The sequence below is a fragment of the Lonchura striata genome, chromosome 11, assembly GCF_046129695.1.
Source record: "Lonchura striata isolate bLonStr1 chromosome 11, bLonStr1.mat, whole genome shotgun sequence".
NCBI lineage: Eukaryota > Metazoa > Chordata > Aves > Passeriformes > Estrildidae > Lonchura > Lonchura striata.
This window is the reverse complement of record NC_134613.1, coordinates 18,506,921-18,522,846: the sequence shown is the minus strand read 5'-3', so window position 1 is coordinate 18,522,846 and position 15,926 is coordinate 18,506,921. Positions and strand designations below refer to the sequence as shown.

The following is a 15,926-nucleotide window of genomic DNA, read 5'->3' as shown; positions in this document are numbered from 1 at the left end:
GAGTTCCACAAGCCAGGAGCAGGCACTGTGAGCCTCCAGCAGACCTGTCCTCTTGAAAATGCTGCTCTTTACTTGCTGGGCATGGCTCTTGCTGGGTGAGAGGGCCCAGAGGACCACGGGAATTGGTCTGCAAAGGTTTCACTGGACAGCAATTGCAGTCCAGGGCTTTTGGGGGGAAATTGTCACATTTCCAAGTTGTCTATGAAAGAGAAATAATTGGCTTCCACATGCTAACCCATACAGCCCTACCCTGCAGGGTGGACAAGCAAAGGTGTCCCAGGAGCCAAAAGTGAGAAGAAACTGAGCCCAGAATCCAGCCTGGATTCCTTGGAGATTGTGTCCTGGTTTTCCATTAGCCCATCAGAGTGTGGCTGAAAATATGGAAAAAGGACACATTCACTGATAAGTCCCCTTATGGGCTTCTGACTAGACTCTCAAGTGGTTACTGTGGAGTTTGGGTCAAAATCCACCCACATCCATCAAATGCTCTGCTGCCCCAGGAGAGACAAATTCAAAGAGGAAGGGCTGCTTAGCCTCATGTGTAAATCAACTTGCAAATCAGAAACAAAAGCCAAAACTAGAGAGAAGTGATGGGATCAGAGGTGCATTTCTGAACCTTGAGATCCTGCACTCAAACAGTCCATTGTGCACTTTCCTGGCACTGCTCCATTCCAGGAATGCTGCTCTTCCAGGCTCCAGCATCATCTTGCCTTCCTGCAACCCATCTCATTGAATACTGGGGGAAGCTGGCACATCAGACCCTTGCAGGCCATTCCTGTGATATTTCACCAGCTGTTTAGGAGGCTCTCTCATGCTGGGATGTGGAGGAGACTGTGATGAAGAGAAGTGGTGGTTGCTGGGTGGTAGCTGAGTACCCACACTCCCCAGGCGAGCAAGGGATTAATTGGGAAAATGTTTCTAAAGCAGTTGCCTGCTAGGACAAAAGATCCTGCAATACATCTTGATGAGATATTTGAAATCACACTTCGATGTGTTTAAAAAAAATCTCACTTGATTATATTGTCACAGCTTGGCAGCCCAAGTGTCAAAAACTTCATAAATATCAGGTGCTACTTTTAGTGTTCCAAGCTTAATTCTAGCAAATTGTACAATTGCATTTGGGAAAGTGTGCCCATATTATGGCTTTCAGAAACATCACCTGGTCCAGCTGGGGTCCCAGTGCAGGTCTGGTGCATGAGGAGCAGCCAGGCTGGCAGAACAGCATCTTCCAGCAAGCACCAGTGAGGCACCAGCCAATGGCCTCCCTGTTGCTCATGGCACTCGCCATGGGAAATGCAGATCTCTCAGTCCCATGCAAAGCAGCCTTGTTAATTTGGCCACCTCTTCCCACACCCCAATCCCACCTCCACAACATCACCCACCCTGCAGGCTCCTTCCCAGGGACCACAAGAGGATGGGAAGGTCGGGGGTGCTCAGCATCCCTGCCTGCCAGGTGTGACAGTGGCTCCACATCAGCTCTGGAGTAAATGTGAGCAGGGTTTGACCCTGACACCTCTGGCTGGCTGAGAGCCATGGTCTGCAATCATTGCAAGTGACTGCTGAGGACACGATGGAATGAAGACACATGAGCTTGCAAAACAGACATCTATTGCTTAATAAGGAACATGCCAATTAGTCTGAAACACTTATGAGACAAAACCAGTGACAAATCAGCAGGAACTGTGCAGCTCTGACAACAAAGGGACACGAGGCAATGGGAGATGCCCGTGGCAGCCTGTCACCAGGACACTGCTGGGGATGACTCTGCACTGGGGTAACCAAATCCCTGTCCCTGCCTTGAGCTCTGGGCCCAACCCAGTATGAGCTTTTCCTGAGCCACAGAAGTGTCTCTTGCACCTGTGGAGTGTCAGCTCTCACACCCAACATGCATTTGCCACAACATCAGCATGGCCTGACTCAATCACCTCAGATGCTCTTATTCTATCACTGCTCTAAAGACAAAATAATCACAGGCCTCTCATGTCAGACACTTCCCCTCTCCCCATCCTGCGTACTGGCAGGACCTTATTCCCTCCTTCATCTTTAAAACATTATTCCTGGCATCAGCTTTTTTACTCTGGCTGTGTTAATGAAACAGCCAGCAAAGAAACAGACACTGAAGCAGGCAAAAAGGATCCAGAGGGGCTTGGGACTGGGCAGGGTGTTTGTATTTCGTGTATGTTTGTGTAATTTAGTTTTTTCTCTTTTTTTCCCTTCTGGAAGGGAGAAGGTAAAACCCCAAAAGTTCAGAGAAGATCTAGAAAGTAGCTGAGACAAAAGCCCCACTGCTTACAAAACAGGTCTACACTATACATTTGTCCTGAGATAATTTTTTCTGCAAACAGAGCAGAGCTCTCAGGGAGCACAAACAGCAGAGCATCAGGCTTGCAGCAGAGCCTGTCACCCTGAGCATCCATGCCCCAGAAACCCCAGTGGCTCCTGCAGCATCTTGGATGCCACATACCTTGGGAAATGGCACAACATGAAATATTATCATGTGGGGCTGTGGGCCCTTGGGCTCATCCTCCTACACCCCTCTCATCTCTTTTCCCAGTGCTCTGCGCAGCACACTGGAATGCTGAAGGTCTCGTGTGGTTTCTTTTTTCCCTGTTGATGCAGATGCTGAGGACCTCTCCTGAGCAGAGACACCCTCCTGGGGCAGTTCTTCTGTATGAGCATCCTCAAAATAACACCTGGTGCCTACACAAAGAGGGCTGGGAGTGCTTGGGTGAGAGCTACACCCCACAGCCAGCAATGGAGCTGTCCCAGGACCTTCACAGTGATGCAGATCCCAGATCACAACATCGAGCCGTCAAATACTGAAAAGTCCATGGTGGTTTCAGAGCTCAAACTCATCTTACCACCCCTGCTCACAAAGTGGAAACTCAGGCAGTAGAAAGAAGTTTAATTACCCACTGAGCAGCTGCTGGTTGCCAGTTGAGTGTGCTCCTGGGTGTCTGAAAAGGTGCTGGAGATGCCTCACAACAATCTTAACCCTTGCAGGGGGAACATGGCCACTCTTGTAGCCACTGGCCAAGGGCTGACTGGTATTCCTGAAGGTGCTGGCAAAGCCTGGCTGTAAGAACCGTCCTTGGATTCTGAGCTGCCAGACACATGGGTGATACCTGGAGCCCACTGGGATGCTGTTGCACTGAGGATGCCTTGAGAGAGCACTCCAAAACTGTGACAAAATGTGCTTTTCAAAGCAGCCCTGCCTATGGAGAGCATGGGGAGGGACAGAGTGCTCAGCATAAAGACAGCGAGCCTGGGCTGGGGTTTGTGCTTGTTTGGGATATTCCCAGGGGATTTCTGCATGCAGTAACAAGGACCTGATTTGCAATGGCAAGAAGTATTCAGACTTAAGTCTGGCAAGAGCTCTCACCCTCACCACTGCACTGCTTTGGCACGTTTCAGCAGTGCTGTGCATCAGTCCTTTCACTTCCCAATTGGGCCAATTCTGCTGCTGTTGAAGAAGATGCATCTCCCAAGGCCATCACCACCATCAAGGCTGCTGCCAGCCAAGAAAAGGATTTACAGTGGAAACATGAAGAAAAAGGAGCTTTAAAGATACTCTCCTTTTTAACTTTTTCTTTTTCTATTGCATTGCAAGGGACTGAGAAGCTGACAGCTATCTGCTCTGCAGTGGTGTTTGTTGAAGGACACCTGAAACTCTGCACCTCTAGTGAATTTACTTTGCCAGGGAACTTGCCTGTTTCCTGAGGCAACTGGGGAGGGAAGCCAGAGAAACTGCAAAATAATTATTGCCTAATGTTGTACTTTGGGCTTATTTCTTGCTGCTGAGAATGACCCAGGCCCAGGAGAAACAACTGTGGGAGGCAATTAGAAGAAGTCCAATTTTGGTTTGGTTTTGGAACAACTGGTTTTTATAGGAACTGTGCCTGGTGCATTTAAGTAGTGCTATTCTCAAGGATGAAAAAGCAAAATACCTGTAAAATCACAGAATCACATAGATTAAAAATATCTTTTAAGATCACCGAGTCCAACAGTCATCCCAAGACTACCAAGTCCAGCATGAAACCATGTTTCTAAGAGCCACATCTACACATCTTTTAAATACCTCCAGGGATCATGACTCCTCCACCACTTCCCTGGGCTGCCTGTGCCAATTGCTTGTCAGACCTCTCAGTGAAGAACTTTTTCCTGCTATCCAATCTAAACCTCTTCTGGTGCTAGTTAAGGCCATTTCCTCGTCTTATCATTAGGACAGCCTGAAAGCCCAAGGAAAGATAAAGGCGCTCCTGTTAAATGCTTTTCCTGGAAGATCAAAAGCCTGGAGAGAAAACCGAGCCCTTGAGTTCCTCCGTGCCTGGGGAAGGCTGGGAGGGGTGGTGGCAGCAGCAGGATCTGCTGTGTCACTGCTGGCCCAGGTCCCAGGGGAGCAGCCCCAGAGTGCTGAGGCTGAATCTCTGAACTCACCATCAGCTGCCCAACAAGCCTCCACTAAATGAGCCAGCACTCGCAGCTCTGTGCTCTCTGCTGGCACAGAAAGGTTTCCTTGGCATTCCCAACTGGAATCTGCACTTGCAGGGTTAGAGGTGGGACACAAAAAGCCCACCTGGGCAAAAAGGAAACCTGGAGCCCTGCTGGGAACTGCTTTATTGTCTTAATGAAACTGGCCTGGCTACAGCAACAGTGCAGCCAAGAAAGGCTGGCTGGTGATTTGCATCCTCCTGCCACAGCTTTCCTCACCAGCAAGGTCACAAACTTCCTCCTTGGGGGTCCTGTAAGCTGCTGACAACCAGTACTGGGCTGAGGAGAAACTTTTCAACAGACTGGAAGCCCCTTAGCACTGGCTTTTCTTTATTGTTTCACTGAGGGGCTCGCTTGGGCGACTGTGAGTGCTTTCCATCCTGCTGATCCCAGTCCTCCACTACTCCCTCCATTCCCTCAGAGCTCAGCTTAATGTGGACATTCATTTCCCAAACCTGCTTCAGGCAGGAGCACAGGGGTTTGGACATGTTTTTGTGGCAGGCTGCCCTGCCCTGCAGGGCTGCAGGAGGTGAGGGAGTGTTTCATGGGGAGGAGAGGGAGCTCTGCAGCCTGAAATCGGCTGCTTGTACTTCAGGTTATTGTCAGAAGAGGTGCAATCAAAGCCTGAGTATTTTTCAACACCCTGAGTATTTTCTTACTCAAAGCTCCATCATTGCTTTTATTTCCCAGCCTGATGTGTCACGGAGCTTTTATTAAAGCCCTGCCATACCCAAGGAGTACAAAGGTCTCCTCTGGCTCCATATACATGAATACTTCCAGGATGTCGATGGGCTCCTCTCCTGCCGAGAGCTATTCCTCCTCCAGCCCAACCTGGATAATTGTTGGCTTGTGCACACCCACTGTGTGAGGGCACAAAAGCGCTCATTGGCAGAATGCAGCACTTTCTCCAGCAGAACTTTCTGGGGGAGAGCAAATCTTGCACTAACGCTGGGCTGGGTGCAGTAAATCACGGTCTGGAAGATGTAAGCAGGACATTTATACCCCATGGACCAACGCTGACAAGAAGGGTTATGACTACAGCCTGCTCCCAGCAAGTGCAGCAGCCTCCATAAAGGACACAAAATCGCTCTTCCCGAGCCTTTGAAAGGCAGGTGTTAGAAAAGGGCACATGAGGAAAAAGTGGCAATTTACTGACAAGCTCCCAGGCAGGCAGGGAGGCCAGCAGTATCAGAGACTCCTATTCGTCACTTAGAGCGAGCAGAATATAATTCCTCCTGTAATCAGGATGGAGAGGCATGTGGTCTGGGCTAGCAGGGAAAAGGTTGACTCACATTAAGACCAACCCATTTCCAAGTGTCAAGTGCTCCCTAACATGGCTCAGACGCTAACTGGAGAAGTCACCGGTGGCAGCGGGTCACCAGCTCCCTCTACAGACAACCGGGACACAGCCGGACCCCCGCAGAACTGCAACAGCAGGCGCAGAACAACAAAGAGAGTCCCCTCAAACCGGAGCAGCATTCTCCTCCTCACCACCAGCAATCCCCCCACTCGCTGCCGAGTGCTTTGTTCCCCCTGCGGGGACAGGGACAGGGACGGGTCTGCCGCGCTGCCCCATCCCGGCGCGGATGAAGAAATGGCTGCGATGGCATCAGCGCTCCCAAGCCAGACGGGAGCGTGTCTTTTGTTCCCTGCCAGCGAAACAAAGAGCGGCGGCGGTGCATGGAAGCACAGGCGCCACCGGGCTGCAGGAAAAGTTCAGCAGCCCGGAACCAGCTGGCTGCTCGCACACAAAGTGCCGACACCGCTCGCCACAGCAATACCTGACGGAGCAGCACACGCCGCGGTATTCCTGCCCGCCGGCATCCCGCCAGCATCCCACAGCCCCGCCACCCAAACCCGCAGGTGACACGTGCAGACAGTGACAAGGATGTAGGAATGGGAAAAGCCCCGCACAAGGGTGGCTGCAGGGTGGGAAGATCGGGCTAAGCAAGAGCGACGCAGCACCAGGAGCGAGAAACTGCTGAATTTTCATCCTTGCCCCAAACCTCTTTGTTTCAGCATCTCCCGGCGGTGCGAGGCGGTGTAAGGATGTCGAGAGGAGTGAGATGGGACTGTTAAGGCACAAACATCTTTCTCAGAAGCCTCTGGCAGGCAGAGCAGCTCCGGCTGCCCTCGCCTCCTACCTCCCTTCACCTGCGAGGTGGGGAACTTATTGTCCAGAGAAAGAGCATGGCTTTGGGTTTTTTGTCCTTTTGCCAGCAGTATTATATTCTCTTTTACTTTTTACCTAATGAACGTTTTGCGTTTTCTTTCTGAAATTTTTCAGTGTTTGCAGGTGAGAGAAATCTGTTCCCCCCAACTCCCACCCGTACGAGGAACGTTCTTCCAAAGACAATCCAAACCACAGGCAGGGGGCAGGGTACGTGTAAAAGTGGGCAAGCTGTTCGCTCCTCACAATAATTAGAGAGTGTTTCGATGCCAAGGAAAATGAAGAAAAGAGTTGCACCTGCCTGTGTTTCCCAGCCCCCCTTCAGTGCCACCAGCCTGCCAGGGGACATGTGGGCAGCTGCTTCCTTCCCTGCTGCACCAACCAAAGCGAGGGTGGTCTGGGGGTGTGAAGGAGGATGCTGAGCCACACAATACAACAACCAAATATTCCTGATGTGGGGGAAAGCTGCACAAATGTGCAACATCTCCCAGACCTCTCACGGAGATGAGCTGTTCCCTCCTAGACACACAGAGAGCTCCTGGAAAACTTTGGAAGGGTCTCTTCTCTACACTGCTATGCACTTGTGCTGTCACACAGTTCCTTTTACCTATAGGACCTGTTAACAACAAACGCTGTTAATGTGGCTCCCACAGTTGAAAACCCTCTATCATCCCCTGACCTGCTGCAGAACAGGCACTCTGCTTTTCCATGTCACCACAGCAATACATTTCAGCCAGGTCAGAGCACTGTGCTCACCATTCCTGGCACCATTGGCAGCACGCAGGGATGAAGTGCCCATTGTGCCAGGCTTCTGTGCAAGGTGAGCAGTGTTTGGTCCCTTACTGTGGGATGCAGGAGTTCATCAAACCCAAAACACTCCAGAGACACAATGGGGAAAAGTGGGTGGGAGAGGACAAAGCAAGAGAAAGGCTCAGTTGGCCCGAGTTCATGATTAAATAATATATAATTAATACAGCAGGGTCCCACCTTTGCTGTGTTTATCCTCACATGGGAAGCACAGCTGATGTGGGCACTGATCTGTGAAAGGTTTGGTGATCACATCTATCAGAGGGCTTGGGAGCCAGGACACTCCTCCACACCCTGGGGGCAGGGTGCTCCTCTCCTCTGCCGTTCCCTCCTGCACTACCATTTCTGATGCGTGTGGAACAAGCTGCTCCTGCTCCCACAGAACTCATCTGACCCTGCTGCCGTCTCTGCCGCCGCACTGCTTGGCACTACTTCCTTGGAGGAACTACAGCAACAAACTCTGATGCCAGGGTTTGGAGATAAGCAGCCAGCAAACAGCCAATTTCCATACAATGTATAGAAAAGAGAGGAGAAAAAAAGACACAATACTGGGAATCCCTAATGAACCAGGGTGAAAAACAGGACAAGTAAGTAACAAAACAGAATAGATTTTCAATAAGGGCACAGCAAGTTCTAGTGGGTAGATTTAGCAGATAGGGGAGGAGAGAGAATAAAGAACAGAAGCCGGAAAAGGAGATGGGAAGAAAGCAAGGGGATCAGAGCAGCCTGTCCAATGGGGAGGATGCATCAGAAGATTTTAATTTCCTTTATTATTATATAGATAGTGCCAGCTCATTGCAGAGCAACAATTCATCTACCCTGGTAACCCACAGTCTGGTGCTGGACGTTTCTAGACAAGGCTACTGACCTTTAAGGACTTCTTGCCTGTGGCACCCAGCATAACAAAACAATGAAACAATAAACAAACATCACTGCATTTCGTTCATAATCTCATAAAGGTGTTTCTTTTGGTGTAACACAGTGGACAAAGCCAGCTGGTCCCAAACAGAAACACCTTTGTGTCATTCAGGCACACCCCCGAGTGCACACCTCATTACTAAAATCATTTGGTTTTCCACATCGCTGTATCAAGTTCCTCAAGTTAATGCAAACCCTCCTCTCTGTATTTGTTCTTCATCTCCTAAATTTCCAAGCAGACCTCACAGATGGGGTTTATGGGGTGGGAAGGGTGTTGCTCCTCAGACTGAGGGGCTGCTTTAGCCCCTGCCATGCATGGCACCTGCAGGTAAACACCGACTACGACAGTGATCAATAAGGGGTGATCGTGAAGCCCCTAACACATCCCACCAAGTGGGTTAAGCTCTCTGCTCCATCACCCCCACCCAACTGATCCCTGCTCAATCTCTCCTATCCCACAGACTGGTCCCTTATGCACCTGCAGACTGGTCTGTTATCCACCACTCCCATCAACTGGTGCCCTCTCCACCACACCCATCTGGATCAGCAGTGGCACCTAAGCCCCCTGGGCTGCAACTTGCGCCAGCACCCCTGTCCAGCAGACCACTCACACCAGTATCCCACTTGGGGACCTGCTCCATCCATCCATCAGCACCTGAGCACTGCCCGTGCCAAATTCCCTCTCTCCACACCAGGATCTGCTCCAACATTTCTAATCAGACTGGTACCCACTCCAGCATCCTTACCCAGACCTGTACCTCACAGAGCATCCCTGGACTGGTACCTCAGCCTCTCTAAAAGGATGTCCGTGTCTGTAACGTGAGCAGTACCTGCTCCAGCATCTCTGCCCGGACCGGTACCTCAGTGTCTCTAGAGGGAGTGGTACCTGCTCCGGCATCCCCACCCGGACCGCTACCTCAGTGTCTGTAACGGGGCGGTACCTGCTCTGGCATCCCCATCCGGACAGGTACCTCAGCATCCCTAGAGGGACCGGCCCCTGCTCCAGCATCCCTACTCGGACCGGTACCAGCGCGTCTCTAGCGGCAGAGGCACCTGCTCCCGCAGCCCTGCCCGACCCGGCGCGGCTGCCCCCGGCCCCGCGCCCCACCGCGCCCCGTCCTGCCGGCGCGGGGCGGTCCCGCCCGGGGCTGCCCCGGCCCCGCGGAGCCGCGCGGGAGCGCAGCGCGCTCCCTTCCCACTTGGGCACGGCAAAAGCCGGGAGAGCCGGAGACAAAGAAACTGTCCGGGCGCCCGCCCCCTCCGCCGCCGCCTCCTCCCCGCTCCGCGGCACCGCTCCGCGCCCCTTCCCCCGCGCGGGGCCGGGGGCATTTACCCGCTCTCCTCCTCGATCTCCGAGATATCGGCGAAGATGAGGAAACCGACGAGCAGCGTGAGCAGCGCCAGCGTCCAGCCCCGGCACGGCAGCGGCATGGCTCCGGGGCTGGGCCGGGCTGGGCCGCTCCGCGCCGCTCCGCGGGGTGCGGAGCCCGGCGCCGCGTCCCGGCTCGGCGCCGCCGCCGCCGCCGCCCGGCGGGGCCGCTCCGCCCCTCGGCGCCCCCGGCCCGCCCCGCCGGCGCGGGGAGGCTGCGGAGGGGCGGGGAGGGGGCGCTCGGGGCGGGCCCGGCCCCGCCGCCCCCCGCCGCTAAAGTTTGCGGCGCGGCCCCGCCGCCCGAGCGTCCTGCGGCGGCCGCACCGCGGCCCGGGGTGAGCGCGGGGCGCCCGGAGCCGCCGCCTCCGCCGCGCCCTGCCAGCCCCCGAGAGCCCTGCGAGCCCTGCGAGCCCTGCGAGCCCCTTCCCTGCCAGCCCCTGCCAGCCCCTGCCAGCCCCTGCCAGCCCCTGCCAGCCCCTGCCAGCCCCTGCCAGCGGGCTGCGCTCCTCGCCGCTCTGCCGCCTCCTCCCCTGCGCCCACCGCGCGGTGTGGCGGGGTCGCTCCTGGCCGGGGAAGGGGTGGGCACGGCGCAGGCGGGGCGGCTTCTCCCCGAAAGGACAAAAACTGTAATAAAATCAGACAACGGGAGCTCCCGCGCGCGGTGCGGTGGCTGTGCCTTCTCTTCCTTTAAAAAAAAAAAAAAAAAAAGAAAAAAAAAAAAAGAAAAGCGCGGAATAACTTACACACCCAGTTCTATTACTATCAATTTCTATTTTAGCAACAATGATTTCTTACACGACTATAAATACTGACCGTCATAACCGCACCGGTCCTGCCATGACTCTATATCCCCGCTGGAGTTTGTGCGGGCAGAATTTATTTAAGAACAAAACTGCAAGGTAGGTGTTCTGCCTCTGAGATGCTTGGCTGCATCTCAACCACCTTGCAACCCCTGCAAACATCCTCCTGCAGGCTACAGGCGCCCTTGGGTTTTGTCAGAGAGAGAAAAAACTGCTGTTTCTTACACAGAAAGTGTGTGAAAGCTGGGAAAAACACAAAAGTACTGACTGGACCAAAGAACCACCAAAAAACTACCAAGATGTGCTTTCCCTTTATCCCTGTTATCTGTTAGTCCAGTGACAGACCCGGAGAGCAGAGGCTGGCTGTGTCAGGGTTTAGGCAGGGCCAGCCTGGCAGAGCATCACCAAATCCAAGCACAACTCTTTCAGACCAGAAAGTTGCTGAAAATCAGAATATCTGGTGATATATGCACTGCCGAGCTGGAGAGGCACGCGATAGATTTATAATGCAGCAGAGAGAAGCAGCACAGATGTGTTGAGAGCTAGAGATACTAATTGCTTACATATTTAAAACAGCATCTTTAGTCTGAATGGGAGGCACCATTAAGCAAAACAGAGCTATTAACTGGGGCCACTTGGAAAGCTGCCATTTTCCCTTCTGTGCATGCCTTTTTGCATCAATTCAGAAGTACAGTGTGCCACACTGCCAATGTTGTGTGATTCCTGCCGAGGTGCCTTGCACCAGGATAAAGCTGTCCATATGTACAGGGATGCCTAACACCAGCATCGCATATGGGATGGCACACTCCGCACAAGACTTCTCTCTTTATCTGGATTAAATGGTGGAAGGAGCGTGTTACAGCCCACGTGCCTTCCTGGGGATTCTGAAACTCTTGTAGAAAGAGGAGACAAACAAATCACCATTACATTTATAGGTAAAAAATACAACACAGGTGGGTCTGGTACAATTATATTGTAGTGTATATATGGCAAATTTACACTCCAGTATACAGCTTTCATAATAGAGCATATTCAGGACCCTGGGGAGAAAGCGATTTTAGGTGGCATAAGTAGCCTCGTAATTTACCTTCTGCGTAAATCTGAGAAAAACCTCATTTTCCTCCTCTTTTATTCATCTTGGACTCCTTTTGCCCACCCTGTTCTGGAGCTTCAGAGCAGTGTGACTGGCCTGAGGATGAGGAAACAGGCTTTGAGGTGACCTTGCTGGTGCAGGGACTGACATTGGGGCTTCCCGAGATGCAGCGGGGCAGAGCACCAGTCCCCAGTGATTCGGGAGCACCACACCGCAGCTGCCTTCTCCTCCTTCACATCCTCGAGAATACAGATGGAGATATCTGCTCCTGCATCTTTTTCAGCTCCATCCCAGGTGGTGTTCCAGCCTCTTTTGTCTGATCTTTGTGCTTCAGTTGCCAATCACAGTGTCAATGTGAAAGAAGAAGAAATCTCGATGGATGCTGAGGAATAAGAGGGGGGGGGATCATTCAGTGCACGGTGGGTGTTGGTTTGCCTGGACAAGGACTCTCAGGGGCAAGGGCATCCTATCTGTTGAGATGCTGCTTCTGCTGAGGAGTAGCTTTTCTTAAAAGACATGCTGGGATTTGGCTCTGCTCCTGTGTAAGTCAATGGAAATGCTGCTATTAAATGAAATTGAAAAAAAATCCTCCTTGCAGGGTTAACTCTCCAAGCTGAGAGGTAAGCTTGATGCCCTTCACTGGAGAGCTCCACTGCTAGGGGCTCACACAAAGAGCCCTGTGAATCCTCTACTTGGTGTCATCTGTTGCTTTATTCCTCTGAAAGATGTAGGTCAAAAAAAAAGGTCATTCTTTGGCTGATTTGGCTTCAGACACAGGGAACAGGACCTTGAAGTGCAGCTGTTTTGAGGTGAGAAGGCAGCAAACTGGATAGAAGATGCAGGAACAGTGCAGCTTGCTGAATTATTTTGTGATCAATTAACAAAGCTGTATAACACCAGCAAGTGTGACTCTGCAATGAAATCCTTGAGATCTCGATGCACTGCTGAGGGCTAAATTCTGCACAGTCAGGAGTCTTACTGCAGTGATAAGGGGAAATTAATATCATAACACCGACTACAGAGAGGACAGTTTACTCTGCATTCACTCCAAGTCCATCCTTTACAGCATCCAGGCCAGATTTGGAGGAGGAGCAGATAATCCACCCTGATAATGCACCAGTTTCATGCAATGCTCTTTATCCTGAAGAACTGCAGACTGCTTTGGAGCAATTGCCATAGTTCCTCAAGTGTTAGTCATTCTGCACATTCAATCCACCATGAATCTTTAACATGATTCAGCTTAAACAGGTGCATAAATGTTGCAGGATTGGGTCCATAAGCATCCACAGCCTCAATTTTATGTCTCATTTGTAAGATGGGTTGCAGGAAGATGAGTGCAAACTGTCGCAAATAGACTGCTGTGGTAGAGTAATATCTTCTAAAACAGAATAAAAGCTGATTATATCTTCTAGTTCCTAATAATTTGAGGAAGTAATTCTGTATCCGGAACATTTGCAGTAAATACAATAAGGTCTACTTAAAAAAAAATAAAATGTTAGCATTGCAGCTAAAGTAACTATACCAGAACAATATTGCATTTTCTGCTTTGTAAGGAGAAGAGAAAAGAAATGGCATTTTTACATTTTCTTTTGACCTTTGAGAAATATCAGGAATATGTAATAGCCACACTCACCAGCAATAGCTCAGAGGATTCAGAGAATAAGAGTTAAACACCTGGGGACATTTACAAACAACTGGCAGAGAGGTGATGAATTTAAGATGTGCGTATGAAAGGCGCAGATACACAAAGAGCGCAAAAATAATACATAATTAAAATGCTTTTAATCTACGTGAGAAGCATCACTGAGGTGGGTAGTGACTCCTGAGCAAGCACAGGAGGGGCAGGGAACACGACCCACGAGGTCCCTGCTACGCTGTGCCAAATGCTGGGAGCTGGTGCAGCGGGAGGTCTCAGGGGACCTTTCTCCATCAAATTCGTAATGCTGTAAAGCACACATAACCTTTATCGTATCTGTCAGCCAAAATGAGCAAAGTTTACAGCCCATTTTATACAGCTGAGCACTGCTCTGATGTGAGGAACAGGCATGGGAGCCCGGGCTAGCCAGGGCTGTCGTGTTCCATCGCGTCGCTGCTGGCACCCAACCTGCCTCTCGCTGCTTCCGCCAGCAGAACCCTCCCACGAAAGAGAGGTGACTCCCAAGGGCCATCAGGTGTCTTTTCCTCCCCAGCAGGTTCACTGGCAGGAGGGAAGGATGCTGATTCAGTAGGTTTGATGCCCTTCATCTTCTCCTGAATGCTCTTGCTGGTCTCCACGCTGAGCAAGGGATAGGACAGTGCCACCCCAGCAGCTCTGCTCATGGGTGGAGGGTGCTGGCAACAGCCCAGCTGCTTCCAGAGCTGCCAGCCTCCTCACCTGGCTTTATCTACCCTTGGGTAAATGGTTTCCAGCAGAGATCACTGAGTTGCAGCCCAAGTAGGGAAATTTAGACCTGTCCTAAAGTCAGTGAATCTGAATTTTGCCACATTACCGGGGTCCATAACTTGCTGTGATCCATCCCCTATTGAAATGGGTAAAGAAGCATCCCCTGCTCCTCATCTAGACAGGAAGGGAGAGCCTTCACATCCTTGGATAAAGAGCCAAACCCCTCCCCATTTTCTCTTTTCAAGGATTTTTGCCATTGGAAGGAGGATGCCAAGTCTGTCATCTTCTTTGTACCCAGACTTGTGTAGCAGCAATAAGAAAGCTTTGTTGGTTCACAAGAAAGGGGGAAGAAAATTAAACTGTATTAATTTCAAGCTCTATTAGGATTTTGAGAAAGTAAAATCAATAGAAAAGGATGGACTCGGTAGGGAATGTGACCTTCTTTTCCCACTGTCTGAAGGGGAAGTGCACACAATAGAGAGATAAAAATACATCTATAAAACCAGATCAGTTTCTTTGATGTTGAAGAAAAGAAGTTAAAATGTTTATGTGAACTTGCATCTCTTGACTGGCATTTAGGAGAAGCGTCTTAAAGATAAAAAGAGCAAAACCAAAAAATCCCAATGCCAAATCCATCAAAAAAATCCCCAAACTCCACCCCATCCATTAGTCCTTTTTATTTCTTTCTCTCTTGCACTAAATTGTAAAAATGGTGCGATCCATGCAATATTTCATCAAATATGACTTGCTGTTGTCAGAGCAAAATGTTTGATATAAAACAAGAATGATATTTCTTTTCTTTTTGGTCAGATAAGCTGGTTTGGATTAATAAAAATGCCACATTCACAATGATATCGATAATTTGCATGTGAAAAGCCTTCCACCTTGTAATGAAAACAATTTTTCAGTTTTGCCACCACTAGTCAGGAGAGATAAGGTCTGCCATCCTCCCCCTTGCAATTAACCACAGACACACAAAAAACGGGAAAGGGAGAAAAAAGGGAAAAGGCAGAATATGTGTGACAATTGCAAATTGCCTGCTACCTGAACCTGATGCCAAGGAATTGATATTTCCACCTGCAGCTGCACAGCTGGCTCACTCCTACAGCCTGGCCCTGCCAAGCTGGGCACCTCCAGCTTGGGAAGGCAGAGCTGGGTATGGCTTTGCATTCAATTTGTACACCGTGTTAATGGCATTTAGGGGAGAAAACCCCACCCCAAACCAAGTTTGCAGCCCCCCTTTGTGGTTAGGAAGCCACTGGGTGGCAGTGCTGTGTGTGCACGGGTGTTTATATGCACACACATCATGGGGACCCCTCTTTTTGGGGGGGGGTTGTGAGCCTGGGTGTGTTTTGCTCATTCTGTGAATGATGCCCAGGGCAGAAGGCAGGAGGAGAAAGGTGTTTCAGCTTTAAAGAACGTGGACAATTGCTGCATGTCCATGGACCTGTGGAAGCTCTGGAGCCAAGGAGGTGTGAGTGCCCAAATGTCACCCCCAGTGCTGGCATTCCACACTATCCAAGCTGTCCCAACCTTTTCGTCAAACTTTCACTTGTGGAGTTTGTCTTGCATGGTCAGCAGAGGAACAAAGAAGCCTTTTGCTGATGGCCATGGGACAGAAATGACACAAGACTCCTCCCTGTTCTCTGCTTCTACCCTGACCCACATGCTTCACCCTTTTTTCCCCACCCCAGAGAGAAATAATCAACCCAGCAAGGATGTGTTTCCAGTGATTCAGAAGATGCCATGCTCTCAGTGTGTATGAAAGATGCACATTTTTTGCACACAACCAGCAATGATTTGAACTTAACAACACATCCCCCCGAGATAAGTCCAAAGTGTTATGTAATTCTCACTTATAATTGTAGATTTGAAGTGGCTGATAAACAGATGTA

At 50.7% G+C, this 15,926-nt stretch overlaps 1 protein-coding gene across 1 annotated transcript in view; it reads right to left on the bottom strand.

Moving 5' to 3' along the window:
- Positions 1 to 9,871, bottom strand: part of ST8SIA2 (ST8 alpha-N-acetyl-neuraminide alpha-2,8-sialyltransferase 2) — a 28,824-nt gene extending 18,953 nt beyond the window's left edge. The window contains exon 1 of the mRNA XM_021530333.2: positions 9,720 to 9,871. Within this exon, the coding sequence (XP_021386008.1) occupies positions 9,720 to 9,817 (98 nt within the window). The 5' untranslated portion in view covers positions 9,818 to 9,871. The remainder of the gene's footprint in view (positions 1 to 9,719) is intronic.
- Between the last annotated feature and the right edge of the window lie 6,055 nt (positions 9,872 to 15,926).